A 17,347-nucleotide genomic window follows, 5' to 3' on the forward strand; every position below is an offset into this window, starting at 1 on the left:
GTTATTGTTAACTTTGACAATCCATACACGGCGGATTATATCTGCCGCCGTGGCTCAAGAGTCAAGCAAGATGGAATTGAGACGAGAAGGCTTTCCTTCTTCTATTCCTCCCTTAATTGCTGTCGTGATCCAGGAAGGGGTGGATTCCAAGATGCAAACTGGGTTGTTAGAAGGGTGCGGGATGGTTGGCAGGACGATGGGAGTAGGATTACACCTTTTACTGTAGACTGGAGCGATATACCTCTGAATAACAGATATAGTTGCCTGGACTTGGTAGATTGACCATCATCATGTATAAGGCATGATGTGGAGGTTGCACACCATATATTTTATTTCAGTGGTTGAATAAAAACCACTTGAGGTGCAACAGTGGTAAAACCGAAATCATTCCATTAGGCCGGGATTCTCTCTTTTGCCCGAAGGACTGGTGGCCCAAAGACTCAGAGGCCCCACCTTGTGTAGTGTCTTCCGCGCGCAATCTGGGCGTGCAATTTGATGTAACTCTATCCTTTGATGATCACGTCAGGACTACGGCCGGCTGCTGTTTCGGTCTAATTAAATCCCTAAAGAAATTTTTTGACTTCCTCCCCATTGCCTCTAGGAAATCAGTCGTGGTAGCATTGATACTTTCCCGACTCGATTACTGTAATGGGTTGATGGCAGGAGTGAAAAAGTCTACTTTGAAGAAGCTGCAAAGTGTACAGCACGCTGCGGCAAGATTGGTGTTAAAACTCCCCAGGAAATCCTCAGCTTCAACTGCTTTAAATTCCCTTCATTGGTTGCCTCTCCACAAGAGAATCTTTTTTAAACTTTTACTTCCAGTTTTCAAATCCTTGAAAAATATAGGTCCTAAATACCTAATTAAACGCTTCATTCATTATGATCCCGCACGATGCCTACGATCCTCAGGCGCTAACTTTACCAGGATTCCGAGATACAAATACAAAACTAGGGGTGGAAGAACTTTCACAGTCCTAGCAGCTAGGGCTTGGAACAAACTGCCCTTAAACCTTAGACTGACAGAGACCGAGCATCTTTTTAGGAAACAATTAAAGACCTGGATTTACCAGCAATCTGATACTTATGTGTTGGCAGCTATTTAGATTTCTCATCACCCGAACCCTATACGTATGCTCAGCGCCATGATGCTCCCTCCGGAGCGAAAGTTTGCGCTTTATAAATACCCAAATACAAATACAAATACAAATACAAATCTTTTCCAACCAATCTCAATCTCCTGACAGCCCTCCAAAAACTACCATTGGCACTAATTCCACTTCTCTAACTCAGAAGCCCGTCGTTCATGAAACCCTGCAGGCCTCATTTTCATGTCTATGTCCAACTCCTAGACTAGTCGCTTCCATATCCCCCAAAGATTGTGTTAGTTCCCCTAAAATTCATGCTTGTTATTCATTGGATACGATAAAGATTCTAAGTTGGAATCTAGCGGGTCTCCAAAGGAAACTGTGTTTACCCGAGTGGAGCGCCCTTGTGGAGGCTCACACGATCTGTTTTTTTCAGGAGACATGGACTCTAGAACCGACTCATCGAGTTGGATATGTTACGTATTTTGTTCCAGCCAATCTCCCCAGAAATGGCAAAGGTCATCCATCTGGAGGCTTGCTTATATGGGTAAATATTGCCCTGAATTGCCGAATAGATCAGAAAAAAATGTATTCGCCTGACATTCTAGGTATTTCTCTAAGAGGTCCCCACATGGGTCCCACCCTTGACCTGTATAATGTCTACGCAAGAGGCATTAAACATGGTTCATTGTCCTCAACAGTGTCTTCCCTTGAATGGGAACTCAGGAACAATTCAGCTGTAGCCCAAGTCCTGGTTGCGGGAGACTTTAATTGCACCTACGAGCCTCTCACAACGGACGATATCTCTGACTCAGGTGAGGATGATGCTAGATGGGGTATTCCCATCCTAACCATCCCCCTGATCAAAAAATTGTCACAAGCAGCGATCCAGTTGAATGCTCTAACGTTGGAATTTGGCTTAAGAGCTGCCAATGGCCGCACAAATTCTGACTCTATGGGTGCGGCCACATTTAATAGAGACAAGCATACTTCAAGGATTGACTATATTATGCTTGACTTTTTTCTTTGGGGCTTGGTCCAGGATATGATAGTCTTGCCTACTATTGAAAGCGATCATAATTCGCTTTCTCTCTCCCCGGCCGAATGAAGTGATTAAACCATCTTCTAGGTCATTAGAAACTATCTCTGTCTCCTCGTGTGGGAGACGTTTGAAGTGGAAAATGGTCGCAGGGGACGAAGCCAAGCTTAACACTATTAATACAATTCTTATGGCTTCCCAAATCGAATTGGATAATATCGACTTAACCCCTCCCCTTATAGAAAGGATAACATCCATCTTTGAGGGAACTCTTGAGACCATCGGCAACGTTTTCACCAAAAAGAACTACGTGGGGAAAAAAACTGTAGCCCGAAATCTTGGGGGTAAGCAGGAATGGTTTACACCTACCTGCAGACATGCCAAAACTACCCTGATCCAGGCTATTAAAAGCAAAATCCAAGCAGATGTCCAGGGAGCCAGGAAAAATTACAAGGAAACCCTGGCAAATGCTAGAAAAGAGTGGGACCTAGAGTATTGGTCTACGCTAAAAGAGGCTTGTTCTGGAAAGGATCCTAGACGCTTTTGGGAATTAATCAGAACCAGAAATAGTCCGGATAATGAGCGTATAACATGCAACATTACTAACCAGGCGTGGGTTACTAATTTTTCCAAATTATATTCTAATCAAGCTAGTGACATTCTCTCAACTCCTTTTAATGAAGAACAAGCCCGGTTGACGGAGCATATTAACTCTGCTGTCCCTCTCATGAGAACTGAGCATTCCATTGGCAATCTATGTCCAATTACACCTTCTATTACCTGTGGGTCAGAGCTGGTCAGCTTAGATTTTTCTATCAAAGAAATTGAATATGCAATCAGTACCATTAGGCCTCAAAAAGCGGCTGGTCCTGATGGCATCCCTGGGGACCTGTTGCGCTTTGACATCCTGAAATGGGGAAAACTGATTCACACTCTCCTTAATGCTATTAGCAGAGGTGCACCCATCCCCGCATCATGGAAAGGCGCGGAGGTTGTGCCTATCTTTAAGAAAGGGGCTAGGGACGATCCATCCAACTATAGACCCATAAGCTTGCTTGATGTAACCCAAAAGGTCGTTGGCAAGGTGCTGTTGGTCAGATTACTCCAATGGATCGACGAAAACAGCATCCTTTCCGACCTCCAGGCAGGCTTTAGAGTAGGTACTGGCACAATCGAACAAGCCTTTAGGTTGTTGCTAGTCTACTGGAAGGTGGTGGTCCTGGCCAAGGGCAGTCTTTATCTCGCATTTATAGACCTGAAGACTGCCTTTGACCAAGTACCGAGAGAGACCCTTTGGCGAGTGCTCACTGATCTGGGGGTTCCGTACTATCTACTATCCCCAATAGTCAAGATGCATGAAAATACCTATGCGCAGATCAGATGGGGCAGTGAGGGAGAAAAAACGGACAGAATTCCGGTGGAGAGGGGGGTTTGCCAGGGCTGTGTGTTGGCTCCCACCCTGTTCTCTCTTTACGTGAATGGTGTGGTTGAGCACCTGCTGAAAGATCCTGCAGACGAACCATCCCTGGCTGGGGAACGTATTCCAACCCTCCTCTTCGCGGACGATACACTCTTACTCTCAAAATCCCCAATGGGCCTCCAAAAATTATTAAATAACTTCCAGTCTTTTTGTGGAGAAAGGGGTCAAGTAATTAACACGGACAAGACGAAATTTCTTGTGATGAATCCACCCAAGAAACCTGTGCGCCTTCCAAGGTTGAATACCGTACCCCTAGAGAGGGTGGATGTGTTCGATTATCTTGGCATTCGCCTTACACATAATATGCTCTGGCCCCCCATTTATGCAAAATGCTGCTAGCCCATAAAAGGGTGACAGGGGCACTCCTAAAGGAGCAGCGCTCTTGCGCAATTAGACCCATAGCCCCTGTCATGGAAATGTATACAGCAAGGGGAGTCAGCTCCGCTCTTTATGGGGCCGAACTGTGGGGCTCATGTAACTCTAGTGAATTGGCAAGATCTGAGAGAAAGTTCTGTAGGGCCATTATGTCTCTTCCCCAGGGTACCCCTACGACCCCACTGTTGCTTGACTTGGGTTGCGGTCCAATTGATGAGTTGGCGAGATTTCGCCCACTATTGTTATGGGCCCGGCTGTGGCGTGTTCCGGAACTAGCAAAATATGCTAATGGTCTCTCTGAAGTTATGTCACTTCCCGGGTGGTATAAGATCAAATGGTTGAAAGATATGAAAACCCTCCTTTGCAATCTAGGTCTGAGCTCTGCATGGGAAAGCAGGTCTTCCCCGCCGAAAGCCACACTTAAAATCCTATATTGGAACTGGATTACATCCCAGCGGAACGCTAACTGTAGGTTGGGTAGACTCATGGAGGACTTTCTGACCTTTAAAGACCTACCCCTCCGGGAATTATATTTAGATATCATAGAGAGACCTTTCGATAGAACCCTTTATTTTAAATTTAGGTCCGGGACTCTTCCACTTCATGCTCTCACATCCGGTTGGAATTTCCCTGCACAGACTACAGAATTTTGTCCCTTTTGTATATCCAGAACTGAGACTGTAGCACATTTCCTATTCGAATGCCATGTGTATGCACTCCCAAGAAGTAGATGGCTCAAACACTTGTGCCGCTCATTAGGTACCAGACAGCATGTTGAGGCACTACGCATTTTAAGGTCTGACTGCCGGCCATTATACGCCTGTGCCCTTTCCAAATTTTTATCCTGGGCATGGCGTATTAGAACTAACAGGCTTAAAATAACTGTTTAATACGTTTTTATAACTTATTTATGATACTTTTCACTATTTAATGTAAAAAAATTATTTTTAAGCTGAGATGAATAGTTTTTATTGTAATGCTTTTATGATATTCTTTTATCGAAATAAAGCCTTGATGATGATGATGATTGAATTAATTACTATTAATTCGTGTTGTTAATTATATTTGATACAACTCGTTGAAAATGTTATGTTTTAATGCTTACTTTTGATTTTTAAATTACTTTCAGTAAGCTCTTCTACACATGTTATGAGGATTCATTGAATTTTCTTCGCAGGTTTCACCGTTCTTTCTAAGATATAACTTAATTTTGTGAAATTTCTAAGCATAGATGTTTGACACCTGCATTTTCATTAATGATTCTTTCTGTAAACTCTTGAGTTTTTATTCACAGAGGTTCAGTGCACGGAACCCTGTACGTGATGTTTTATTGGCCTTGACCCAGAAGTATAAGCTATTATCCTAAAATGTGGACAAAGTGACAACCCAAGTCACCTTCTTGTCAGAAATGTGCGCAGAGGGGACGCGCGAGCGCGCGAATCAAGATGGCCGCCACTCGGTGAGCTACTCCGCGTTTTCGCCCGTTTTTTATATATAAAACGCCGAAAGTCTGTCAAAATTTTGTTCTAAAGGAGGTCGCTGCGCTAATTACAGGCTTACCAGCATTGTGAAGGGGTTTCAGCTCGTTTTCATCGTGGGAAGTCGTGTTTCTGGCTCCCTGGTTCCTGCTCCGAGCTCTGCTTTGAAGGACTGCCTGGTTAGTCTGTCAGGGGGGCGGAGCATACTTCAGGAAAGGGCCTGGCTTGGGCCTAGCCACACCCCTAGTCCAGTTTAGCTGCTGCACCAGTATTTTGAAGGATTGCTTTGCTCCTTTTCGATTTTTACTCATAATCTACTCATTTTTAATCAAATTATATTATCTTTTCTCAAAAATGGATAACAAAAATAAAAGAAAACAGCAGAGTTCACCGCCCCCAATAAAATCAAAGGTGGGGGAGTCATCTGAACCCTCGCTTTCTTTAATTTTGGAGGAAATTCAGGCTCTTCGTACTAGTACAGAAACTATTGCGACTGAAATAAAAAATGTACGAAAGGAAATGGCGAGTTTGTCGATGAAAATCTCAGACAACTCAATTAAAATACAAGACAATAAAGTTAAAGTCGATGCTCTTACTCCACTTGTGGCGAAAATATCACCTCTGTGCTCACAACTTCTGGACTTGGAAAATCGCAATAGACAATACAATCTTCGCATATTTAATTTACCAGAAGAAGTTGAGGGATCTAACTGTCGACTATACTTAGAGAACTTACTTCCTGGTCTTTTAAATGTCAAATTTCCAGAAAAATTTGAAATCGATAAGGCTCATAGAATTCCTTCACGTCGCAATCCTCAACATAGCAAGCCTAGACAAATGATATTTAAAGTTCTCCGTCACCATCATTTGGTTCTGATCAGAAAAGCAGCTAGAGAAATTCCTTCATTGTTGGTCAATGGTCACAAAATCTTTATTCATCAAGATTTTGCCAAGGAAACTGTTGCAGTACGTAAGGGTTTTACTGATCTTCGCCCAAGATTGAGAAGCCTTGGATACCAATATGGCCTTTTTGACCCTTCAACTATGCGCATTTGGAAAGATAATTTTTCAAAATCCTTTCAGCGTCCTGAAGATCTTCGACAATTTCTGGATCAGCAAGTACAGCAAACTATGGACACTCAGGGTCCTATCACTTGATTCTTTCATGTATGATCTTCTTTGACAGATTTATATAACTCCTAATAGTTTGGGCTCCAGCGGTTTCTGGCCATGCTTGTAGAGCGTGTGTGCGTCCCAATCTTCATATTTATGTGTTTTGTTTGTCTTTTTTGCTATGTTTTATTTCTTCCATTCCCTTTTGTGTGTTTTGGAGCTACTTTCTTCTTAACATTTGTGTCTTTTTCTGACCTTCTTCTTTCTAACCCTTTTCTCTTTTTATTTTGTCATGGCTAATATTAAAGTAGTGTCACTGAATGTTAAAGGTTTACGCCATCCTGTGAAACGTACAAAAATGTTGGATTATTTAGGTAGTTGCAAAGCTGATTTTTGTTTTTTGCAAGAAACTCATATAGATGATAAAATTTTAAACTATATGAAGAAAAAATGGGTTGATATTATTGTTTCTTCTCCTGCTATTGGCAAGAAAAATGGTGTAGCTATATTTTGTGCGAAAAAAGCTCATTGCCAAGTTTTGAGCAAAATTACAGATACGGATGGGAGATATTTAATTGTTAAGGTTAAAGTTCATGATTCTATCTTATTTTTATTAAATGTTTATGGCCCTACTGCAGATGACCCTGTTTTTTGGGCTACTCTTTCAACGGAGGTGGTTAAAATTGGTAATGTACCTTTAATTGTTGCAGGTGACTTTAATGTCATATCTGATCCGTTATTAGATAGAATATCTCGTACTAAATTCCACCCCCCTAAGGTTTATTTTGCTTTTAAATTATTTCTTCAAACCACTAAGTTAGTTGATATTTGGCGGTTACACTTTCCTACAGAAAAATGTTTTACTTTTTTTTCTAACCCACATAATTCTCATTCTAGGATCTATTATATATTAGTTTCGAAACAGCTGATCAACTGTGTTAGTAACCCCAAGATTGGCAACATTGATGTCTCTGACCACGCAATGGTTTCTTGTATTCTAAATTTAAATCCAACCTTTACTAACCAGCCTAGATGGAGAATGAATTCTGGTATAGCTCTCAATTAACTTAATAAACCAAAGCTCCTCTCTGCCATTCATGATTTTTTTCAATTTAACCCTGAAGGAACTACTTCTTTGGTTAATAGATGGGATGCTTTTAAAGCTTATATTAGAGGGGTAACTATTTCTATTATGGCTCACGAAAATAAGACCTTTAATGCAAATATTAAAAAACTAGAAAAGCAAATAGCGCAATATGAACGACTTTTTATTTCGTCTAATGACCCTCAATATAGAAGTAAGTTGCAAAAGCTTCGATATGAATTCAATACAATTCTTAGTAATAGAGCTGGTGTTCAGATTTATAAGGCCAAAGCTAAATTTAGTTTTAATGCAAACAGATCTGGAAGATTGTTAGCGAATTACTTACGTATCAAAAAGGATAAAACTCAAATTACTTCTATTCATGGATCCAATGGTAAAATTGCTTTATCTCATAAAGATATTGTGAATGAATTTTTGGATTTTTACTCTAAGTTATATGATAAACCTGAATTTCATAATGAATCCTTAGTTGATTCTTTTTTATCCTCATGTGGTTTACCTAAAATTTCTCCATCAGATAAAATGGGGCTTGACTCTCCAATTACTAAGGAGGAAATTTTGACCGCTATAAAATCTCTTAAAAAGAATAAATCTCCGGGTCCTGATGGTATCCCAGCGGAGTTTTATAAAGAGTTTCCATCCCTTCTTTTACCCTTATTATTTCAACTATTCACAATGTTTGGCTCTACGGGAATTACTTCAGGATCCTTTACTGAAGCTTTAATTATCGTTCTTCCCAAACCTGATAAAGACCCCACCCTTGTATCTAATTATCGCCCTATTTCTTTAATTAATCAAGACTGTAAATTATATGCCAAAATATTAGCCACACGATTATCCCCTGTACTAGATTCTATTATACATTCGGATCAATCTGGTTTTATGAAGAATAGACACTCTGCAAATAATACAAGAACGTTATTACATGTCATTGAACAAGGTCTTACGTTAACTACTCCTTCAGGAATTATGGCTTTGGATGCTGAAAAAGCCTTTGATAAATTGCATTGGCAATTTTTATTCCATGCTTTATCATCTTTTAACTTTGGAGATAATTTTATTCGTATGATTTCAGCTCTATATTGTGCTCCTACTGCTCGTCTATTTATTAATGGCCAAATTTCAAATCAATTTTCCCTTTTTAGAGGTACTAGACAAGGATGTCCCCTTTCCCCGCTACTGTTTTTAATTGGCATTGAACCTTTTCTTACATCTATAAGAAAATGTGATAACATTAAAGGAATTATTATTAATGAGATTATTATTAAAACGTTAGCGTATGCTGATGATGTACTTTTATGTATTAGTGACCCCTTATCCTCATTTCCTTCTTTATTAGAGATTATAACAAAATATTCTATGGTGTCTGGCTATAAATTAAACACTAATAAAACTGAATTTTTCCCTTTAAACATTTATTGTACTCCCGACATGATACCTATGAATGAAATTGTTTGGCAAAAGACTAAATTAAAATATCTTGGTATTTTATTTTCCTCATCTATAAAATCTACAATGACTTTAAACTGTAAGTTTGTCTTAGATTATATTAAAGATAAAACGTCTAAATTGGCTTTGCTACATCTTTCATGGTGGGGTAGACTAGAATCTATTAAAATGAATATTGCTCCAAAAATATTTTATACTCTTTCCATGATTCCCTCTCAGTTCCCATTAAAATTTTATAAAGATATTGATAAACTTCTCTCCAAATTTCTTTGGAATAACAAATCACCTCGCATTAGTTATAAAAAATTAAAAATGTCTAAATGTAATGCTGGATTTGGTATCCCAGATTTTTTTCTGTATCATAAAGCTTTTATTTTAAAACAAAGTGCCATATGGTTTAGTCATTTCCCTTTACATAATCCACCCTCTTGGCTCCTAATTGAAAAATCTATGGTGAAGCCGTTCCCATTACCAACGCTGTTAACTATGTCCAACACCTCCTCAGTTTTTCATAAATCTATCGTTCTCAAATCCACTAAATTGGTTTTTAATGATTTAGATTCTATTTTTCTATACCCCATGTATAACACTGTTGAATTATCATTATGGTATAGCAATATCATTAAACTAAATAGGAACATTAGATTTTGGTCTTCATGGATCAAAGCGGGTATTTTTTATCTTAAAGACATTTATTCCAACAATACCTTTATACCGTTTGAGGATCTACAAACAAGGTTTGGTTTAACCCAATCTGATCGTATTAAATATGAATATTTAATTAATTCAATTTTAGATTCCTTTCCACAAGCTATTCCGACTAGTGTTACAGCTGATCTATCCGTGTATATCCAAACTATATCGCTGAAAGCTAATGGTGTTTCCATTTTATATAAGAAATTATCTAATACGTTAGGAAGTAACATAACGATGATTGCATCCTTCTGGAATAATGAACTTTCACTTACATTGTCTAATGATTCATGGGAAATTATATGGATTAGAAGTATTTCTGGTTGGTTACCTGTCTCACTTTATCAAACCAATTCCTATATATTATTTAATTCTTTATGGACTCCAAAACGTTTATTCCAGGCTAAACTCCTTCAATCTGACACTTGTTGGCATTGTAAATTACATCCTGGTTCGTTACGACATATGCTTTTTGATTGCCCTTTAATTGCAAAATTCTGGACAGAAGTTTGGGATTTTATTAAGAAATTGTTGCATATACATGAAGACTTATCATATAAAATGTTAATTTGCAAATCAGTTACATTATCCCAATCTCTAAGTTCTTTTGAATGTAGGCTTTTTGATTTTTTTATTTCTGCTGCGTTAAAATCTATTACCTTTTGTTGGAAAGATGTTTCTAAGTTATCAGTTCATGCTTGGTGGTCTTGGGTTATCTTTACAAGACGAGGTGCTCAATTATCTTTGTCTGGGGTTAATCATAATCCTATTTCCTATCACTCTTTTTGGAGTCCTGTTGATCTCTATTTTGCATCTTAGGGGTATGTTTATGTATTGTAATGCTTTTTACGATTTTTATACTAATTAATATGTCATAGTAGCTCTATTTATTGCTTACTCAATAATTTGTTATTAGATGTTTCCCTTCCCCCCCTCCTTTTAAGTTTATAAGAATATGACCAATTTCTTTTCTATTGGAATGAATTTGATAATTTTTGTATGTCTATGTTGTTGATGTTCATTATAAAATTTCAATAAAATATTTTGAACACAAAAAAGAAATGTGCGCAGTGAGTTCTTTTTCTTTCAAACAATGAACTTATTCTGTTCTTTTTCCATTGCGCGGCTTTTGCGGAGGGTTTTGTGCACTGGGTTATTTTGCTGTCGCTTCACAGCCCGATTTTCCATAACTGGTTTTCTATCAGGCGGTGGTTGGGTTGGACTCCTTTAAATTCAGCCTCATTGTCTTCGCCCTCATAATAAGCAATAGGGTCGCCTGTCTGCAAACCTTCCACACTCTGTAATTCCTTTTTTTCAGTCGCTTTAAGGAGATGATGACTTTCTTTACATTTCTGGGTTCACTTCAGCTGTAAAGTTGGCAGATACGGGGTTTCCACCGTATTCACAACCGTCAGGACACCAACCAGGCCTTCAGTCCCGAGTGTTTCTTCGATGGTTTAATATGGAGGGAGATTTGCCCCCTTGGGTTCCTACCATTCAGTGTATTGTATAACTAGCGTGGGGGCAATGAATACTACCGCCGAAGCCCAGTGCTTGTCATAAGTTATCTTGATACCATGTAACAAGGTGACATCGCTAGCTTGAGTCTAGACTGAGCGACCAGCAGTCGGTTGCACATTAATACAACCATAGTCACCCAGGACTGAGCGACCAGCAGTCGGTTGCACATTAATACAGCCATAGTCACCCAGGACTGAGCGACCAGCAGTCGGTGGCACATTAATACAACCATAGTCACCCAGGACTGAGCGACCAGCAGTCGGTGGCACATTAATACAGCCATAGTCACCCAGGACTGAGCGACCAGCAGTCGGTGGCACATTAATACAGCCATAGTCACCCAGGACTGAGCGACCAGCAGACGGTGGCACATTAATACAGCCATAGTCACCCAGGACTGAGCGACCAGCAGTCGGTGGCACATTAATACAGCCATAGTCACCCAGGACTGAGCGACCAGCAGTCGGTGGCACATTAATACAGCCATAGTCACCCAGGACTGAGCGACCAGCAGTCGGTGGCACATTAATACAGCCATAGTCACCCAGGACTGAGCGACCAGCAGTCGGTTGCACATTAATACAGCCATAGTCACCCAGGACTGAGCGACCAGCAGTCGGTTGCACATTAATACAGCCATAGTCACCCAGGACTGAGCGACCAGCAGTCGGTTGCACATTAATACAGCCATAGTCACCCAGGACTGAGCGACCAGCAGTCGGTGGCACATTAATACAGCCATAGTCACCCAGGACTGAGCGACCAGCAGTCGGTTGCACATTAATACAGCCATAGTCACCCAGGACTGAGCGACCAGCAGTCGGTTGCACATTAATACAGCCATAGTCACCCAGGACTGAGCGACCAGCAGTCGGTGGCACATTAATACAACCATAGTCACCCAGGACTGAGCGACCAGCAGTCGGTGGCACATTAATACAGCCATAGTCACCCAATAGTCTGTCCAGCGGAGGCATTTCTAACCATTTTTGCATTTTTTTTGATCTCATACGTATAATGTTGAAAGTGAGCCTATCGTATCAGAATCAAGCAGGCTGGGTAAATAGACAGGTCTTGAAAATATGATTTAGGGTGACTTAGCAAACAAGTATGAACACTTGACCATACTCCAGTGTTACACAGCTCTGCTGCTAGTGTTCAGCAGAACTGTCGAGCTACCCCTTCCACTTCAGGAAGGAGCCCCATCTCGGCCGCTGGTGCACTGCACAACCCTGTTGCCTGTCACATGCACTAAAATGTTCTCCTTGTATGTCAGGAACACTTCTGATGTACCTTTGCATGCTTACATATATTACTTGTGTTATTTAATTAAAAAAAGTATCACTTTTATCACAGAATGTACTTTATTCAGCCCCACGGGGCCTCCAAGCTTCTATAACCGCGCAGGCAGGTGAGACATGAAGTGTGGGGCTGGGGGAGGGGAGCACATAGGCATTGGGGAAACATCGGAGCATCCTGAGATCATGTGATCTGCTGGCGTGCACATGGCGTGATCACTAGATCCCCCCAGTGCACGATCAGCGATCACTCGTCCCGCGAGAACTACAGATTATTAGAATCTCAAAAGCAAGTAACGGATCTGCGCCTTACCCTGAAGCTGCAGCTGGAAGCACTCAGAGAAGACGAATCCATACTGTTTCAACGTCACATCCACGCTGTACTTTCCTGTGTCCTCTGGGGTTACTTTTGACAGCTCCAGGCTCCCGTTAGGAAAACCCTGGCTGTTGGGCCGGCATCTCTGAACCTCGACTCCAGCTCTGATCTTAACCACAAGCTGGGACCTGTTCTTTTTCCACTCGTAGCCACAATTCCCACCAGGACAGAGGGCCACCTCTGAGTCACTGAGCTGAAGCAGGGCGGTGCCCCCGGGGGCCACATACACCATGGCACATGCCTCTCCTCCAGCAGACAGACCTGTAGGAAGGAATGAGAGAGACAGAGGGGACACGTGAGTCACTGTGAACAACACGGAGGTGCGCCGGTGTTGCTGGCGGGGAGTAACATACAACCGGCTGCATTCATCACGCACACGCACGCACGCACCACGCACACACATACACAGACACACGGCCAGCGCTGGCCTTCATCTTCAGGGTTAGGAATGATGGAAGGTGGCATCGGGCTCTGCACCCCGAGACCTGGCCCTGGGGGGCAGATGGAGGGGTGCTGGAGCCACGAGGCCCCATCTGAAGTCAAGGGACAATCTGTGGAACCCTGGAGGCCACATCTGTGGGATTGTAACCAGCTCAGAAGCCACATCAGAAATGTTCTACCAAGAACTGGAGACCGCATCTGGAGCGATGAGTTAATCTGTCTAACACTAGAGACCGCATCTGCAGTGATGAGGTAATCTGTCTAGCCCTGGAGATCGCATCTGCAGTGATGAGCTAATCTGTCTAGCACTGGAGACCGCATCTGCAGTGATGAGGTAATCTGTCGAGCACTAGAGACCGCATCTGCAGTGATGAGGTAATGTGTCGAGCACTGGAGATCGCATCTGCAGTGATGAGGTAATCTGTCGAGCACTAGAGACCGCATCTGTAGTGATGAGGTAATCTGTCGAGCACTAGAGACCGCATCTGCAGTGATGAGGTAATCTGTCGAGCCCTGGAGATCGCATCTGCAGTAATGAGGAAATCTGTCGAGCACTAGAGACCGCATCTGCAGTGATGAGGTAATCTGTTGAGCAGTGGAGGCCGCATCTGCAGTGATGAGGTAATCTGTTGAGTACTGGAGACCACATCTGCAGTGATGAGGTAATCTGTTGAGCCCTGGAGATCGCATCTGCAGTGATGAGGTAACCTGTCGAGCAGTGGAGGCCGCATCTGCAGTGATGAGGTAATCTGTTGAGTACTGGAGACCACATCTGCAGTGATACAGTAATCTGTCGAGCAGTGGAGACCTCATCTGCAGTGATGAGATGATCTGTCGAGCACTGGAGACCGCATCTGGAGTGATGAGATGATCTGTCGAGCACTGTGAACCCTAGACCTCGGTCCAGGCCAGCACTCTCCCCAGCAGCTCCGCATCCTCCGCCGCATCGCCCAAGCCCAGAGCGCGGGGTTCACGCCCGCAACCCGCTCCCTTGCAGAGGTGAGCAGAAGTGCTCCCTCCCCTGCCTTCTTTTTCGTTTTTCTCCTGCTGCCCACAGGTTTCTATTCCCCTGGTGTTAATTAAATTTGTATTCTTCCTGCAAACCCCAGTTTTCCGCTGCTGATGCCCCTGCGGCCCCTCCCCTGACACAGCCCCCACTCCCGCCTGCCTACCTCCAGTCCCGCCCTCCTCCCTACTTAATGGCGGCTGCTGCGCGGTCACGCCGCTGGCGCGCCAAAGACGCTCCTAAGGCAAACCCGTCTGCGCCCATCCGCGACCCAACCGCGGCGAGCTACAGGAACCCTGGTTCTCCGGAACCCCGCCGATACATGTCCGCTGCCCTCCACGCACTCAACCCCGGAAGACACAACAACTGCCAAAGAGCAACACCAAACACCACCCAAGGACAGTTCTCCTGCAGACACTGCCGACGATCCTTCACCATCGACAGCGCCCCCATGACCGTCGAAGACTTGCGGGAAGCCTGCACCACCCGAGCCCTGACATGCATTATCCTCAACGTATGCTCCCTACACAGACACACCATAGAGATCTGGGCCCTGCTTGACACCCTCTCACCCCACGTCGCCTTCCTCACTGAAACCTGGACGAATGCCACCTCCGGCCCGACATCGCCACCGCCATCCCCGACGGATACAAGATCCAGAGAAGGGACCTCCCGCACCGCCCAGGAGGAGGTGTAGTGTAGTTCCTATATCCCTGATAGGCTCTGCGCATTGGAATAACATGCACTATAGATTTGACATAGGACTGAGGTCAGTATGTCTTTATCGAGTATATTAAACTTAATTACTTGTGTGTGCCAGCTAACTCAGAGCTCACTAGAAACTTCTCGAATGAACAAGAGGGGATTAGTCTCTGACAACCGTATAAACATGACAAGTTTGTTTCCCTTAGAGTCAGAACAATCTCAGAACCGTGGAAACAATAGATAACAGTTTCACTCAGTCAATCGTGCATGCTTCGTTTCTACAGAGATGCACAAAAATAGAGAGACGGGCGTTTCAATAAAAAGGGTTTATTGAACACTCTTATTTCTCATGCAAGAGACATGATCTTCTACAATCGTAAGACAGGCTGCGAAGTACAATACGTACAGAGTTAGCAGTAGGATAAAATAATACAGAAATAGCATGGTTTGTAGCTATGACATATATTAATTAAAATACATACATAAATAACAGAAGCTAAAATGTGATACTCATCTGGTGCTTCTAAATAGTTCTACCCCAGTGTACCTAACCTAAGTGTAGGTCGAGGTATGAAGTAGGTGCTGTGTTCTAAAGTATAGCTAGCTATATTTTAGTTTAGCCAAGAGTTGCCAAAAGTTTCTCTAGGTTCTAGTCCGCTCCATACCTTAGAATAAGAGAGGTTGGAATCTCTTTCCGGGACTCGATATCTAACACCCCGCAAGGGGAGTCAGAAACACTGGAGCTGGATTCTCTGCGAGGAGGATGACAGCGTCTGGTCAGTGCATCAGGCTGGGACTCGATCTCCTTCCGAACTTACTGTGGCGAACCGCGTAGCAGTCGTACTGGATTAGAGTGGATCAGGCCGAGGACCGTGGTTTGCCAGGTCAAGTGCAGGTATATTTTAGGCCTGGGCAGAAAATTCCGTTCCACTCGCGGAATTTGCGGAATTTGGGTAATTTCGCGTTCTGCTAAGAACACGGAATTCCTAAAAATTCCACGATCCACGGCTTTGCAGAATTTTTTGCATGTTCGCGCTTTCAAAATGCGTGTTCGCGAGATATTTCTCACCGAGCATGCAAACAGTGTTCACGAACAGGAAAAAAGCAATGCGAACGGGCGGAAAAAGCAATTCCGCGTGTTCGCGGAACTTTTGCGTGCTCGCGGAGATTTTTTACCATTTCGCGGAGCTTTGCGTAGCGCGACTACGCAAATAACGCCCACCCCTAGTATATTTATACCTTGAAGGTGTGTAGGAATGCCAGTATTGACGTAAAAGTCGGGCAGAGGAACGTCGTGAATGAAACCCTAAGGAATAGATGTTCATGCATTATAATGAGTTCTTGGAGAAATCAATATCCAAGCAAGGGAAATTCCTAAAGGCTTAAGAGTCTGGTTTTCCAAGAACTCGTTGTGATGTGGATGGACGGATGTAGGTGACCATGCCTGTATTTGGTTAGCATGGACAATGCCTAAATAAGGGCTGGATTTTCTATGCCTAAATAAGGGCAATATGAATTGTACCTATATTAGGGCATAAATCATGAAACCTATATACGGAATCTAAATCGACACACAACACCCACTCCAGTTTCGTATGAACGACATTACTAAATTCTAAACATACTAAACATATCTAAAGTAGAGTATCGCATGATTTGCTGAAACATGCTAAAACATATCTAAGAACATATGTCCTAAAAATGCATTACAAAACCATTGCTATGCATAAGGTGCTGTACATATTAAAAGCAATGTTTCATTCTTAATATAAGGTCACATTGGAATGCGAAATGAATGAACCATAAATATATACACACAATGAAATGGTTCGTTGATACAGAAGAAAAAGGGCGGAAACCATTTCATATCAGGATATACAAATCAATTGTTGTTTATGACAAGGTGGCATGCTGTCCCTGGAAGTTTGTCAAAGAATTCTGTTCTCTATGAAAAGTTCTACTATAAGCAGATTACTGTGCCAAAATTGAAAAATACAAATTTGGCAAAAAAAAATAATCATAGGAAAAAAGTTCCAATGTCAGTCCCTTGTTTGAAAAGAATAAAGGCCAAATTCAGAGTCTCTGTGGAAGTTGGAATACCTTGTTTAGAAGATTAACAGCACATAGATGAGAAGCATCACCTTCAGCATTGGAAGCATCAGCAATGTTCGTATCGGATGTTA

At 42.4% G+C, this 17,347-nt stretch overlaps 1 protein-coding gene across 2 annotated transcripts in view; it reads right to left on the reverse strand.

The window, feature by feature from the left end:
* The window catches only part of LOC146799841 (cell adhesion molecule CEACAM21-like), a 212,443-nt gene that overhangs the window by 153,310 nt on the left and 41,786 nt on the right, over positions 1 to 17,347 (reverse strand). For both annotated transcript variants that reach the window (XM_085620736.1, XM_085620737.1), the window contains one exon: positions 12,950 to 13,273. In XM_085620736.1, coding sequence (XP_085476862.1) covers positions 12,950 to 13,273 — 324 coding nt within the window. The remainder of the gene's footprint in view (positions 1 to 12,949; positions 13,274 to 17,347) is intronic.

The sequence above is a fragment of the Triturus cristatus genome, chromosome 8 (genome assembly GCF_964204655.1).
Source record: "Triturus cristatus chromosome 8, aTriCri1.1, whole genome shotgun sequence".
In the NCBI taxonomy this organism is placed as follows: Eukaryota; Metazoa; Chordata; class Amphibia; order Caudata; family Salamandridae; genus Triturus; species Triturus cristatus.